The 13464-nt window shown below is 54.7% G+C and overlaps 7 protein-coding genes across 7 annotated transcripts; 2 read left to right on the top strand and 5 right to left on the bottom strand.

The window, feature by feature from the left end:
* Window positions 1-71: 71 nt before the first annotated feature.
* On the bottom strand, window positions 72-1428 carry LY79DRAFT_699044 (bromodomain associated domain-containing protein; the record flags this gene model as incomplete). Its single annotated transcript, XM_060564884.1, has 3 exons — window positions 706-1428; window positions 463-634; window positions 72-343 (listed from the first exon to the last, which is right to left on the bottom strand). The coding sequence occupies exons 1-3, from the start codon at window positions 1003-1005 to the stop codon at window positions 72-74; spliced, it is 744 nt and encodes a 247-aa protein (XP_060421041.1). The 5' UTR covers window positions 1006-1428.
* A 395-nt stretch (window positions 1429-1823) lies between these two features.
* LY79DRAFT_504021 (prolyl oligopeptidase) lies at window positions 1824-4187 on the bottom strand (the record flags this gene model as incomplete). The annotated part of the gene is made up of 5 exons (XM_060553467.1): window positions 1824-1928; window positions 1981-2300; window positions 2358-3721; window positions 3778-3980; window positions 4083-4187. The coding sequence occupies 5 exons, from the start codon at window positions 4185-4187 to the stop codon at window positions 1824-1826; spliced, it is 2097 nt and encodes a 698-aa protein (XP_060421040.1).
* Window positions 4188-4387: 200 nt separating this feature from the next.
* Window positions 4388-4822, bottom strand: LY79DRAFT_23569 (uncharacterized protein). Its single transcript, XM_060551700.1, has 2 exons — window positions 4473-4822; window positions 4388-4412 (listed from the first exon to the last, which is right to left on the bottom strand). The coding sequence occupies exon 1, from the start codon at window positions 4693-4695 to the stop codon at window positions 4507-4509; it is 189 nt and encodes a 62-aa protein (XP_060421039.1). The 5' UTR covers window positions 4696-4822; the 3' UTR covers window positions 4388-4412; window positions 4473-4506.
* Window positions 4823-5362: 540 nt separating this feature from the next.
* LY79DRAFT_23282 (histone acetyltransferase subunit NuA4) lies at window positions 5363-6377 on the bottom strand. The gene is made up of 2 exons (XM_060551688.1): window positions 5877-6377; window positions 5363-5821 (listed from the first exon to the last, which is right to left on the bottom strand). The coding sequence occupies exons 1-2, from the start codon at window positions 6192-6194 to the stop codon at window positions 5606-5608; spliced, it is 534 nt and encodes a 177-aa protein (XP_060421038.1). The 5' UTR covers window positions 6195-6377; the 3' UTR covers window positions 5363-5605.
* Window positions 6378-7959: 1582 nt separating this feature from the next.
* On the top strand, window positions 7960-8622 carry LY79DRAFT_574828 (uncharacterized protein; the record flags this gene model as incomplete). The annotated part of the gene is made up of 1 exon (XM_060559638.1): window positions 7960-8622. The coding sequence occupies one exon, from the start codon at window positions 7960-7962 to the stop codon at window positions 8620-8622; it is 663 nt and encodes a 220-aa protein (XP_060421037.1).
* A 1142-nt stretch (window positions 8623-9764) lies between these two features.
* LY79DRAFT_504190 (alpha amylase) lies at window positions 9765-11663 on the bottom strand (the record flags this gene model as incomplete). Its single annotated transcript, XM_060553489.1, has 2 exons — window positions 9765-11157; window positions 11365-11663. 2 exons carry the CDS (start codon window positions 11661-11663, stop codon window positions 9765-9767), a joined length of 1692 nt encoding a protein of 563 aa, XP_060421036.1.
* A 525-nt stretch (window positions 11664-12188) lies between these two features.
* Window positions 12189-12893, top strand: LY79DRAFT_533930 (uncharacterized protein). The gene is made up of 2 exons (XM_060556393.1): window positions 12189-12292; window positions 12360-12893. The coding sequence occupies exon 2, from the start codon at window positions 12469-12471 to the stop codon at window positions 12757-12759; it is 291 nt and encodes a 96-aa protein (XP_060421035.1). The 5' UTR covers window positions 12189-12292; window positions 12360-12468; the 3' UTR covers window positions 12760-12893.
* The last annotated feature ends 571 nt before the right edge of the window (window positions 12894-13464 follow it).

Below are 13464 nucleotides of genomic sequence, written 5' to 3'. Positions count from 1 at the left end.
ACCCGACGAACAGGGTCCTTGACCCCGCCGCTGTTGCTGCCGCCGCGCCTCCCGGTCCGCAGCCTCGTCCCCTACGACAAGTCCATGCCGTCCCGGTCGTCGCCCAGCCTGTCGCCCACGGAGCTCAGCCCGGAGCTCGGCGGCCTCGACTCCTCCTTAATCCGAGGCGACGCCGCCGACAGCGCGTTGCCCGGCAGGGGCCCCTGCATTTTAGTCCGCCACGTGTGAATGCTCGGCAGATCTCCGCCCTCGACCTGGACCTCGCCGACGTCGTTACCCTTGCCGATGATCGTGCCGTGGTACTTGGAGTCCTCGCCCGTCTTGCTGTGCTTCTTTTTCAGGACTGCCAACGGCCAAACACGTTAGTCCTTCTTTCTCATCTCTCCCGTCGCATCTCTATCCGGGCGCATTCGTCGAGTGTGCAACTCCTCTGCTAACATGGGTAGAAAGGGTGAAACGAACCGTTCAAGTAATCGCCCAGCTCCAGCTCTCCGTCGCCCACCGCGGCTTCCCGGATGGTCTTGTTCCGCGGCCCGGAGAACCACTTGATGAACTCGTCCACGCCCCTCGTGTCCTCGACCCTCTCCCTCTCCCGCGCGACATCGGCCAGCGCCGTCGTCATCGCAAGGTCCCCCTCGGCGTCGGGCCCTTCTCCTGCTGCTTCTCCTGCTCCCGCTCCTGCGGGCCCCTCGGCGCCCCCTCGACAGAGTCTAGGATCTCGCCCAAGATCGTGCCCCTGCCCTCAGCGAGCACGTCGTCCGGCGGCACGGCGCCCAGCTCCTGCAGCGCCATACGCACGTCGACAATGCCGGGCACCTCGCCGTCGGGGTTGTTGTCCGCAGCGTGGCGCGCCGTCGCCTGGCACAGCGCGTACATGTACCGCGCCGCGAGCTCCGTCACGGCATCGAGCACCACAGGCCGCGCGGCGTGATAGCCCGTCGCGCGCAGGATCTGCAGAACCGCGGGGCGCAGGAGGGCGTGGAAGAGGAGCGGCGGGGGCGTCATCGTGTGTATATGTATATGTGTGTATAGCTTGTATGGGTGTTTTCTTCTTCCTCTTATTTTCGTTTGATTGTCTCGTCTATATCGCCGAGAGCGGTATCCGCTTCGTGTGGCGTGTAAAGGAGTCTAATCCGCGTAGATTCGAAGGGAAAACTGAGCGGCTCGAGAGGGAAATCGCTGGTGCTGTGGCTGGGCTCGTGGATGCGACTCCGTCTGTCACCTTCGGATCTGATGTTGGTTCACAGAGCTTCGCATTGTGCTACGACGCGTCTTTCTCGGATCGCAAGGCTCGTTGGATATATTATAGAATCGTGGCGCGCCTTTTGCGGAGCTGTTCGTCGCAAGAAAATGAAAAATCATTCGTCGTAGGATGAGTTCAAGCAGGTGCAAGCCCGCGAAATTTCAGCCTTGTCAAGATGGGAGCTCGGACCAGGGGGAGAACTGAACAGAAGGATGAGGTGAGAGCTCTCTAGCTGGTGTGGAAGAACCGCCGGGGAGAGCTGTTCGGACAGTGTAGACACTGTATCACCATCCACTACTGAAACCCGTCACTGCTGTGCCTACCGCAGTGCCTCTGGCACTATTTCCCAATTTATTATTACTTTCATCGAGTAAGACGAAATACTCAAATTTATAGGATCATGCTGTTTAACTTTTATACCCGCACTCCAGAACGAGGCAGGTCTCTTGATTAATGCAGCTTATGTCTTTAAACCCTTAGCCGTTGATAGAAAATGAGAATATCCAGAAAGCCACCTCCTTATAGAGCAATGCTATTGTACTTGCAAGCGGTCAATAGTCTACGTCTACTAGTCTTGCTTTTACCGGACGACCAATTCTGCAGACTTGCCAATGCCTGTGTACTTGTTGATCCAATTCAGAACCTCTCTGTGCCAGAGAAGTGAGTTCTCGGGCTTTAACACCCACTGCAAATATGTCAGCATTCCGTACAGACGTCTCATGATGCTCAGCACTTACGTGGTTCTCGTCCGGGAACATTAACATCTTACTGGGCACGCCGCGGGCCTGCAGCACGTTGAACATGGCCAGACCCTCAGAGATGGGTAATCTGTAGTCTAGCTCATTGTGGATGACCAGTTGAGGCGTCGACCACTGATCCAAGTGATGGGCAGGGTCCCATTTCTCGTAGCCCTCACGGTTCTCCCAAAGGAGACCGCCAAAGTCATGGAGAGGGAAGAACAGCTCTTCAGTCGACCATTGGTTGAGTGTGGAGAACACGCCGTCGTGGCATACCAAGGCCTTGAACTTTCTTCCGAGTTCGTGTCCCTGGATCCAGTCTACTTAGGGTTAACATTATGAACGGCAAATTGAACAATATATTGGCATTGACTCACTGATCATGTAGCCGCCGTAAGAAGCGCCCAGAGCAACAGCGTTACCCGAGTCAATGTAAGGAATGTTCTTCTCAATATGGTCGAAGCATTTGACCAAGTCGACGTACGGGCGGCCACCCCACTCGTTCTGTATGTTGTCGGTGTGCTGCTGACCGTAACCAGTGCTTCCAGTCGGGTTGGGCATGACCGCAATGTAGCCCTGCTCTGCGAAGATGGCCGGGTTCCACCGTGTGCTCCAGCTGTCCGTCCACGCGGCCTGCGGTCCTCCGTGGATGAGGAAAGCAAGGGGGTACTTCTTGTTCTTGTCAAAGTTCGAAGGCTTCAACACCAGGGCGTGCACGTCGTATCCTTCTGCTCCCTTGAACCAGAACTCGTCGCACTGCGACTGGGACAGGCCGAAAGACTTGCCGTGCTTCGAGCTCGACGATATAAGGTCGGTTTCTTTGCTGACCGGATTGAGAACCGAGTAGGCCGAGTTTTCGACTCTTGATGATGTGCTGATAAGGAGCTTCTCACCTTCGTCTCCGAGTAGCTTGGCCTCAATGACAGATCCCTCCCCGTAGATTGCTGCTGGCAAGTCTTTCGCCTCGTGCGGTGCCGAAGGAAGCTTCCAGAGTTTCACACGACCGTGTTCTTCGGCGGATACGTACAGCTCCGAATCGTCCTTGCTCCAAGTGATCCATTCAGGCCGCGCATCCCACCCACCAACACCGTCGTCCGTCTGGTAGAACTCTTGCACGCTTGCAAGATCGAAGACGTTTGGGATGAGCATCAGCCTCGGCTTGTCTGTCTCGTATTGATCGCTCTTCATCCGGGTGAAAGCAACCTTCTTTCCATCTCGCGAGAAGACAGGCGACGCCGAGTACCCACGCAGCTTGCTCGTCTTGACAACCTGCGGCACTGGCGGCTCCTTCTCCGTGAAAGATTTCAAAGGAACAAAGTAGAGGTCCGTCTTTGTATAGATCGCCGGGGAGATTTCGGGGTCCCGCGCAACAAACACGATGCCATTCTTGCCAATATCAAAGTCGCCTGCACCGCCAAAAGGCGGGACCGGAGATTGTAGCTTCGTGCCCTTGAGAGCGTTGACCAAGCCCGGTTCTGCCAGCTTGTACGTCTCGTCTTCCTTTTTGAGAAGACCATACCAGATGGCATTGTGATTTTCGGAAACCCAAGAGTCCCAATGCCTGACAAACAAGCTCGAGTAGATCTTCCCGGTCGTGTGCTGCTTCTTCTCGGCTGCGGGGTTATACATGGCGCCGGCAGGGGTCGTCAGGACACAGACGGCGATGGCGACTTTATCGTCCGACAGTGGTTTGGCTTTGAGACTAGAGAGGCTACCTTCGAAATGGCCAATTCGGGTCACCCTATCTCCCACTCGTCAATAAGGGGCTAGAACTGCAGTTCAGAGAGAAAGGCTTACACGGATGGCCTCGTAACGTCTCCCAACAATAGGCTGGTGGCTCCCTTGTCGCCACTCCTCAACATCATAATCTCCTGGTCTGAAATCCATGTTGCATCGCTATAAGACGCTTCTTCATAGAGGAGAGTAGAGTGACCGCTCTCAACATCGAGAACACGGATTTGAGACGTTTTGCTGTGGGAGTCGAACGAGTAGGCCGAAACCTGGTTCTAGTCAATGCGAGCCCACAAGTTTCGTTGAAAATCACCCATATGGAGACAGAAAGCCAGAGACCAGATCAAGCCCAACGCAGACGGACAACTCACGGTATACAACACCTTGGTGCCGGCGGGGTTGGGGATGCCAGGGGACCTGCGCGGGGCAGAGAGTAGGACCTCAGGGGTGAACTTGGAAGCTTGAACCGTCATCATGAGGAGCCGGATCAAGTATGCGATACTCGACTGGATCAAGTATGCGATACTCGAAACTGGATTATTCAGCTATGGATTGGGAGAACCTGAGAGTAAGAGACAGTCGGGCGGGAATGCTGTTGTAGATGTATGTCGGTCAACAGCAACCCCCCGCCCCGCCCAAAGCTGCGACACGGGATCGTCCATCCATCTGGCTTGCAGCTCGGTTGAAGAGCCCCGCACTAGCTACGAATAGGTTTAGCGACGGCTGTGCGAGGCGACGTCCGGGGACAACAAGGTTCTCACTTCATGCCTAAGCGTTGGACAGGCTCAGGCCCCCTCACTGTATTTCATCCCCGCAGGTACCGACACCAATGGGTGAAGCATGCCTATTGGTGGTAAGGGAATTAGATACCCGGCGCCAAGCACCTTGGGAAGAAGCTTCTTCAACAGCAACAGAGGGGAGCGAATGCTGCATCATGCAAGGGGCTTGCCGAATCGAGATGGATGTGACGAGCGCCTTTCGCATTACTCGCACGAATGAATATCCATGGAATTGTTTAGTCTGAAGGAGCTTGGAAGGAGTTATGGCGGGGATCAATCCTGGGGCCTATCCTACCACGAGTTCTTCATAGTCGTTACTCAAGTCGCTCTCATTGTACTTTTGTTCAGCATCTTGCCGAGTCACCTCGGAGGAATTCTCTTGTCTCTTACAGCTCTGATTGGCTGAGAGAAAAGAACTCCTACAGCGCGGCCAGCTTTGGGTGGCCCATCTCCAAGCGCGCCAGAGACCGGTCAACCGACGCCTGCTCTCTCACCGTTATGGTATGATAGGCCAGAAAACGCAAAAGTTCGTCTCCGCTAGGTATTTTAAGGACGTTCCGCTGCAGAAGTGCCCGCAACGTCGGCCACATGCCCATTTCTGGCCATCTCGCGTTGTATACCTTCTTCATTGAGGTTTGACATTGGTTCCAAAAAGATAAGCCAAGAAGGGAGACCGTGTTGCCGGCTCATCGAATTGGGAAGGAGAACTTTGTCTAATTCTCCAGTGGGTATCATTATTTTCCGGAACTCCTCAACTCCTCCAGCCTTCGCCGTCGTGTTATGTTTTCTTTTCTTTTCTGTTTTTCTTCTTCTTTTTTTTTTGCTACGCCATCGGTTGCTGGTTTGTAGCCCCCTCCATAACCATGTGACATTCTCCGAGTCATGGGAAGGGGGGGAAAATTCCTCTTGTGACCATAGAATGCCACTCCTAGAAGTTGACAGGAATCCTAGACTTCATCGTGGTAAACATAATTCAAGATCGCCGTGGTTGGATCTCGAAGATATCTAGTGTATGATCTCCCCGAAGTGGTCGTAAAATCGTTAATGAAAAAAATGCCTTGGTAGGCTGCCGACACGAACCCGTAAATTTTGACTAATGATGTGCGCGGGCCAATTCACTTGCGCCCGGCTCCAAAGTTGATGCGTTTCTTGTTCGGGGCCTGGGAGTCGTGGTCGCTGTCGTCCTCGTTCTGCTTCTTGTTCTTCTTTCCTGACTTGGAAGCTGTCGCTGACGTTGGCGTGGCGTGGTTGGAGCCGGAGCCGTCCTTGAAGGAAGTAGACAAGGGAGTGGGCGCGTGGGATGCGGGAGTCGAGCCGGGCGTCGTGGCTTCCTGCGAGGAAGGTCAGCTTGAGCAAGTCACAAGAGGAAAGGACGAAGCAACGCACACTGCCAGGACGATACGAGATGGACGATCGCGAGAAGACGCGGTTCTGTTCTGTGGCGCCAGCCTTGCGGCGGTGGGCGGCTGCGCCCGTGCCCTTGATGTAGTTGTCGAACCCGGCGATGATGTTCCCGTTCGGAGTGCTCTCGAGGTATGCAGTCTCCTTCTGTTCAATGTCGGCCTCGATGTTGGCAAGCTTCTTGGCGATGACAGCTCTCTTATCCAGCATTTGCCTCAAACGAGCCTGCTCCTCTCTGTACATCTGCATCGTCGGCGCCGGCTGCGACGCTGTGGTGGCGGCGGTAGGCTGGTTTTCGCCCATGTTACCGGAAGGAAGCTATGCGTATAGTGCGTGGGGTTGGCAAATGCGGATTCAGTGATGAACTCGATGGGTGCGGTCGAGTCGAGAAATTGTTGCGATAGCAAAGGTTGAATGGCTTGTCGTGTCGGAGCTCCTAGCGGCTCAGGAACCAATACCTTGGTAGAGTAGGCAGGTGGGCGCAGACGACCGTTGGCCAAGGGCCACGCTCATTGGCGGATTGGGATTGAATGGACCCGATGGTGCTTAGTCAGATTAGCGTGCACCGTTGCGTGGTTGCGGACCCGCGGAAGGGGCTTGGAATAAGGCTCAGGTTGGGGGGGGGGGTTCATAGAACTCGAGTCTTTTGCTCGACATCTCACTTAGCACTATGTTTCCAGTAAGCAAGCCAACCCCCTTGCTGCTTGGTTTCCTTTTCTGTCCGTTTTCTCGTTCTATTTATCCGTACATTTGTCCTTCTGGATGCGGACGGCAACTCCGTTGGGTCTTTGTCATGCTCCCTAAATTAACATTGTTCCTTTGTGGCCCCATTCATTTTAAGGTCGTGTAGCTACGTGCATCGACTCCCGGCCCCCAGTATAGAGGCTGGGGGTGCCGAGGCGCATGAATCAAGACGGATTATGATCTCTACGGCCGTCTATCTGCAACGGCCAAGCCACTCATCATTGGTTCCCAGGATTGCCCCTGACTCTGGAGTAAAGACAAGATGGCAGGACGATCACGCCCAAAATGAGATACGAAAATGCGGCACAATGTTTACGACTGCGTTTGCGTGTTGTCGTCGAGGACGGCAACGTGCTCTCGCGCCTATGCGGGCTTACAATAATGAGAGGGCCAAACGCCCCGTTGAGCCATGTATTTTCGTAGCCAACCAGCCTCTGTCAAGCACTCAGCCTCCCTTCCGGCACCGACGGCACAAGCTCAAAAGGCCCCTCTCCGCGAGCCCGGGGTTAACATCGAGGCCCCATACCGCCAGCCGCAGCCCATAGCCAATCACTGGTATGCATCTGCATTTTTTTGACAGACGGACAGAGAGGCTTGGCCCCTGTTTCGTTTCACCACGGCCACCTCGCAGAGGCCTCACTGATGATCTGTGGCCAATGATGCACCCGTCGCTTCTGGCCCCCCTTCTCATATCCTTTCCAAATAGGTCTCAGTTTTACGATGGCAACATTTCTACCAGAAAACTTTACCCTGCTCGACCGTTCGGCAGAGCAGGGGCGGTCCATGTGGGTAGTAAAGGCTGCAAATCACCCGGCGGATCGCCACACGGTCAAAGGGGCAGGCATCAAGGCGCTGGCTCCTGCGTCCGACTAAAGAACCTACACGCGCATGACCAGGCCTTCCTACCCTACCATCTCGCCATAGTGAGCCGTCAAAGGATGCTGTGCTCCAGGGGGGCGGTATTCCGCAGTTCTCTCGTCATCCTCTGATCCAGAAAAAGGCTCCTCCTCCTCTTCCTCCACCACCTCCTCCTCCACCTCCTCCTCCTTGCCTACTCCCTTGTCAGTTCGCCTTTGTCTGACTGTGTCACTCACTTGAAGTCACCCACGATCGTTTGCACCCCACCAGCTACACCCGACTTGGCTTTTGTTCCCCACCTTGTTTGCGTCTCTTATACAAAAGCCATTCGTTTCGTTTCCTATCACGGCTCACGATCAGTAACGTCACCCAAGCATATCCTCGTCTTCCACAACACAGCACCTGTAATCCTCTTACGGACACACCGCATCAATCGTCCGATAGAATCATACCAAGTCAAAACAAAATGCTCCTCCACGGCTTCCTTCCCATTTCCCTCCTCGCCAGCCTGGCTCTCGCCTCGCCAATCATCACTGCTCGCGAGAACAACGCGACGGCCATCATTGCCGCCGTCGCACCCAAGTCGGTGTCATGCAACGGCGCAACGGACTTCCCCGACGAGTGCGCCACCGCGGACCGCGCAGCCAAGTACCTTCCGGCAGCGCTCCAAAAGTACGGCATCTACCGCCCTGGCGAGATTGCCGGCGTCCTCAGTCTCATGGCCTTCGAGACTGGTGATTTCCGGTACAACCGCAACCACTTCCCCGCCCCTGGCCGTCCCGGCCAGGGCACGCGCAACCTCCAGATGCCCAAGTACAACCTGATGTACGCCCTCTCCATCCCCGAGCTCAAGGACAAGGCCGCCGAGATCGCCGCCGGTACTACAGACGGTGCGAGCCTGTCCGACGACCAGAAGAATGCCGTTCTCGACCTCGTCCTCCCCGACGACTACTCCTGGGGCTCGGGACCCTGGTTCTTGGCGACTCAGTGCGACCAGGATGTCCGTGACGGGCTCGCTGCCGGCACTGTCAAGGGTTTTACGCTCTACATGGAGTGCATCGGCACCTCGGGCACCGAGGACCGCGTTGAATACTGGTCGAGGGCCAAGGCCGCTTTCAACATGCCATAGGTACGAGGCTGGCCTTCGTGTCCCATCTTCTTCCTTTTCTTGTAGATATCATTAGGTAGCATGCTCGGGGTAGGGTACATCGAATTCAAAACAATAATTTGTATTTCATCACGGGGGGGACGGCAAATGCCCAGTGCGTCAATGCTACAAGTGTAGCTTCCATATATAAGTGATTTCTATGTACTGGAATAGGGCGGGGCGATCAGGAGATTGATTCCGGGCGGATCTGAGGTATGGAGGTGTACAGGGAGAGGCTTTCGTCCCAATCGAGGGAAAACCTATATAAGGGAGCCGGATCGCATAGATAGGAGATCAACGAACTTTTTCCTTTTCTAGACCTACCTTTTGGCCGGATTGGACCATGAACCTTTCTTCCGTGAGCTGATCGGACGTAATAACACAAGACGATCGGGAGACCGTGTGACCCTCGATCGGTAGACTCGATGCTCCGATCGAGGCAGGTTCTTGACTGATCGAGGAAGCATCTTGTGTTGCCTTGTAGGTTGTTGGTGTTTCTCTTTAGATCACTGCACCGCAGAGGTCCCTTCTACCCTACACGTTTCCAGTACAATTTATAATGACAAAGATAAGATGTATGCACGGCCCAGATAAGGCTTTATGATGCCTCTTGAGCCTGGAAATCGCGAGATACTTACCCTGTAAACCAAGAAAAAGAGAACCCCCCCCTCCTGGAGCTTTCACCCAGTCGCCTTCCCACAATACTACTACTACATTGCTTGCTGAAGCAAAGACGAAAGATTGAAACAAACACGCGCGATGAATACACACTACTTAGGAGATCGTGATGAACCTCAGGGTCTGCGAAGGTGAAGTATGAAGTAATTACTAAGAAACCCACTAAGTGAGCGGGTCGAACTAATGACTAATGACTAATGATACAGTGTCAGTGTGTTAGGGAGCCGCATCTGCGGACAGTGCTAGTGAATACGCCACCCGAAGCTATCCCAAGCTTCACGGCGGAGATTAAGCTGTTGAATGTAAGTAAAGGCAGATGGATCAATGGTGTAATTGCTGTTTGTTGTTGATGTCGTTGCTCGTTATTGCTGTTGCTGGTTGTATGTTGGGTGAGTGAGTTATTGATTCGTCGATTACTGGTTTGCTGTTCTCCAGTTATCGAGACATCACGGCTGGGGTAATAGGCAAGGTGATGAAGTGATGTTATTGTAAAGTCCTATAGAATCTAAGTTATAACCGGTAGACTCAAAGGCGAGGCGGGTTGTGGAATATTGGGCAGCAGCGCTCGTCGTGGGAGAAGGCTTGCGACGAGCGGAGGGGGGAGAGGGAGGAGGAGGCTTGCCTATGCCACCAGCGCAGATGCCCGTCCCCATAACCCTCTCCGCGGGGACAAACACGAGCGGCTCCCCGCTCTCGCTCCGAGCCGTGAGCACGCCGTCACCGTCCGTCACGTAGAGACGGCATTTGACGACCTCGAGGACCAACTTGCATGGCCGGAACCCCGTGTGCGCCGTGCCGAGCGACACGCTGAAGGTGTTGTTGCTCCCGACGTTGGAGTAGACGCTCACGATTTGGCTGTCATCGAAACCCTTGCGCATTGCGATGGTGTGTTGCTGGGTATCAAACGGCTGAGCTTTGTAGGAGAGGTAGCCGCCGTCAAGCGCCGCCATCGTAGAGCGCAGCGCCACAAACTTAGACACCCACCGGTACAGCTCCGACTGCGTGTCGTAGCCCGTCAACCACAGGGCTTCACGATTCAACGGCGTGCCGCCGGCGCCTGCGAGACCCTGCTCCAGGCCCTGGTAGATGATGGGGATGCCGTCCATGAGCAGGGTGAAGGTCAGCGCATTCTTGAGCAGGACGCGGTCACTGGTATGGTGCAGGAAGCGAGGCTGGTCGTGATTCTCGAGAAAGTTGCCGTAGAGAGTCAAGTCGCGGGCGGACAGAGCCATCTTCTTAATGCCGTCGGAAAGATTCCATATGCTTCCCATTGTCGACCCGAAGGCCTGGATAATCCAAAAGTAGGCGGGGTAGTTCAAGAGGCCACTCATGACGTCCTGATACGGGATGACGTACACTGGGTCACCATGTAAGACCTCACCCATGGCAAACACCCCGGCCGAGGCCTCAAATTCCGGCCAGAAGGACATCTCGACGTGTTTGGCGCTGTCGAGGCGGATACCGTCAAACTTGAACTCGCGCACCACACGCTTAATCCACACATTGAAGACCTGCCGCACACGCGGGTCCTCAGTACGTAGGTCTGGGAGGGAGACAGCATCACTACCTTGCCAGCACTTCTCGACCGTCTCCTGGATGTCATAGTTGATGGCGCAAGGGGGCAGGTGGTAATCTGAAGCGTTGGAGAAGGGGCGGAAGGTGGAGAAGTCGACCGTATCGCTGCGCCCGTGCCAGGCCATGTGGTTCGTGACGACGTCGGCCATGAGGTACATACCGCGGGCATGCACGGCGTCGGCAAGGGCGATGAGGTCCTCGGGGGTACCGAAGTGGTTGTTGAGCGACCAGATATCCTGAGCCCAGTAGCCGTGGTACGAATCGCTAATTCCCTGTTAGTCGTGGTTCTCGGCTTCTTCGACAGTCTACCCAACGGGCGTCCCATGAGCCTCTCGCAATCCTCGCAACTCTTACGCCTCTCCCGTATTTGGGATGAGATGCATCCCTCCCCCGCACACACATACCCTTTCTCGACTCAACGCGGGCAACTCACAGCAGCTGAGAAAAGAAAGAGAAAAGGAAACAGCTTACCCGTCATCGGATTTACACTCTATATTTTTGACAATGGGTGAGATCCAGATAGCCGTCGCACCGAGACCTTGGATATAGTCGAGCCGCTGGGTGATGCCCCTCCACGTGCCGCCGCAGTATGCCTGGTCCGCCATGTTGCACTGCGCTGTCGTTGACCCATCCGAGCGCGCGAACCGGTCTGTCATGACCTGGTAGATAGTCTGGGACCGCCACTCTTCCGGGCTCAGGGCCGAGACAGACACACCCTGGTAGAGGGCGGTGGCCGCCAGGAGAGACGACCAGCCCGTCAAAACCTTCATCGTTTCTCGGAACGTCTTGACAGTCGTTGCCTTGTCTTAGAGAGTTACCGAAGAGAATAAAAATGGAGTGACTGAAGAACCAAACGAAACAAAAAAAAAAAGGGAAAACAACAAACAACCAAACAAACACTAGCAAAGAGCGTGTATGAAAACAAGCCGAATTCGTGATGAAATCGTAAAAACTTCGTAAGTCAGGGGGCACCGTTATATACTGCTGTTCGTCGTCGCCTTGGCGCCGTCTGCTATAACGGGTTTAGACGCGAACCAGAATACAAGCGCAAACGTAAAAAGGAACTCTGATATAGAGTTGTGAGGGGTCCAGTTGATATTTTCCCAATTAAGCCGTCGGTCCTGTCACTCTCAGGCGCTCCGTCTCAGATTCCCGCTCTGCCTCTTGTCTGTCCTAGCAGGGAGACCTCCGAAGCAGCTGTAGAGCGAGGCAGTCTACCTGGAGGCGTGATTTTGATGCGTTCGGGTGTTTGTCCGAGTCGAAGGGGTCAAGGCCGTCAGAGTGGTAATCAGCCAGCGAAGCTTAAAAAAGTAGGTGAGGTGAGGTAGAATTGGGGTCCCCCGAGAGGATGCAGTCGATTGGGTTTTGACGAAGACCAGGTTGCCGTTTGATCAAGTCCCCGCAAGGAACTAGTTAGTATAGATGCCGGGGAAGCGCGACGCAGGTCGAGGTTTAATATTACATACGGTAGGTGAGGCGAGGTTCAAGGATTCTCCTTCCTAAGCAAGTCTGCTCTTTTCCCATGACTTGTCCACAGGGCAAGTCCTGTGGACAAGTCCCGCGGACCCCCACTTCATGGTCTCCTCGGTTTTCTCCTTCCCTTTGCTTTTTTCTTCCGTGTGGATGGGGCCGCCGCGTCCTGTCAGAGGGCGTTGTATCAACTGGAGTACCATCGGCCCTATCAGCGGGGTGGTGGTCCCATCTAGAGTTCCTCACCGCCCTGTTCCCGAAGATGTGTGCGTAGAGTTTTATTCAAGCAATTGCCGAGACATGGGATGGGAGCTCGGGTTTCTGCCAAGTCCAAGGCAGTGGGCAACAGCGCAATCCCATGCTAATCGTCTCTTTGAGTTCAACCAAAAGGTCTAACATGAAGTTGTACAAACCCAGGAGAGTTGAGAGGTACAAGACACACACACACACACACACGCATGAATACAACAACGTCTGCCTGCGTCTTGCATGTGTGCTCCTACTGACCTTCTCGGAACCGCAGGGACCGCATTGTGGCTTAGCAAAGCCGAGTGATAGGAACACGAGGTCAGTTCCTTTTCTTCTTGCCCCCCCTTTCGCCCCCACTACATACCGAAGCGACGTTCCCCCGCATTCTTTCTTCAAAGCGACAGTTTTCACTCTTTGTGTTCTGCAGGGCGGCATCTTCACTAAGCGCACCCCCCCTTGCAGTGACTTTCTGACCACGAGCCCGAAGGTACGGACCGAATGCTACTGCATACAGCCGACATGGGCGCCGAATGCCACTTCGGGCGGACAGTTGTGCCCCTCACCCAGTTTGGCAAGTCTTTCGTCTTATCAAGCTGTGTCATTCTGCGGCCGAACAAACTAATGTGGCCGCTGTTCATCCAATGTGACTGGAACTGCGGAGACTCCGCAACAGTCATCACCTTCGGGCCGGTTGACATCGTAACCTAATGCCAGTTCAGATCGCATCGTCACATATCATGCCGCAACGGCCAGGGGCAGGTCGCACGTGCAAGAGAGGAGTAGGGTATTATTTCGGAATCATTTCCAACATGACCTCAAGGTTTTGTCACTCGTCTATCCTACCGAACCCGT

This window comes from Colletotrichum navitas, assembly GCF_030913465.1.
Source record: "Colletotrichum navitas strain CBS 125086 chromosome Unknown LY79scaffold_1, whole genome shotgun sequence".
Lineage (NCBI taxonomy): Eukaryota > Fungi > Ascomycota > Sordariomycetes > Glomerellales > Glomerellaceae > Colletotrichum > Colletotrichum navitas.
The sequence above is the reverse complement of the archived record's forward strand: the minus strand, read 5'-3'. Positions and strand labels throughout refer to the sequence as shown.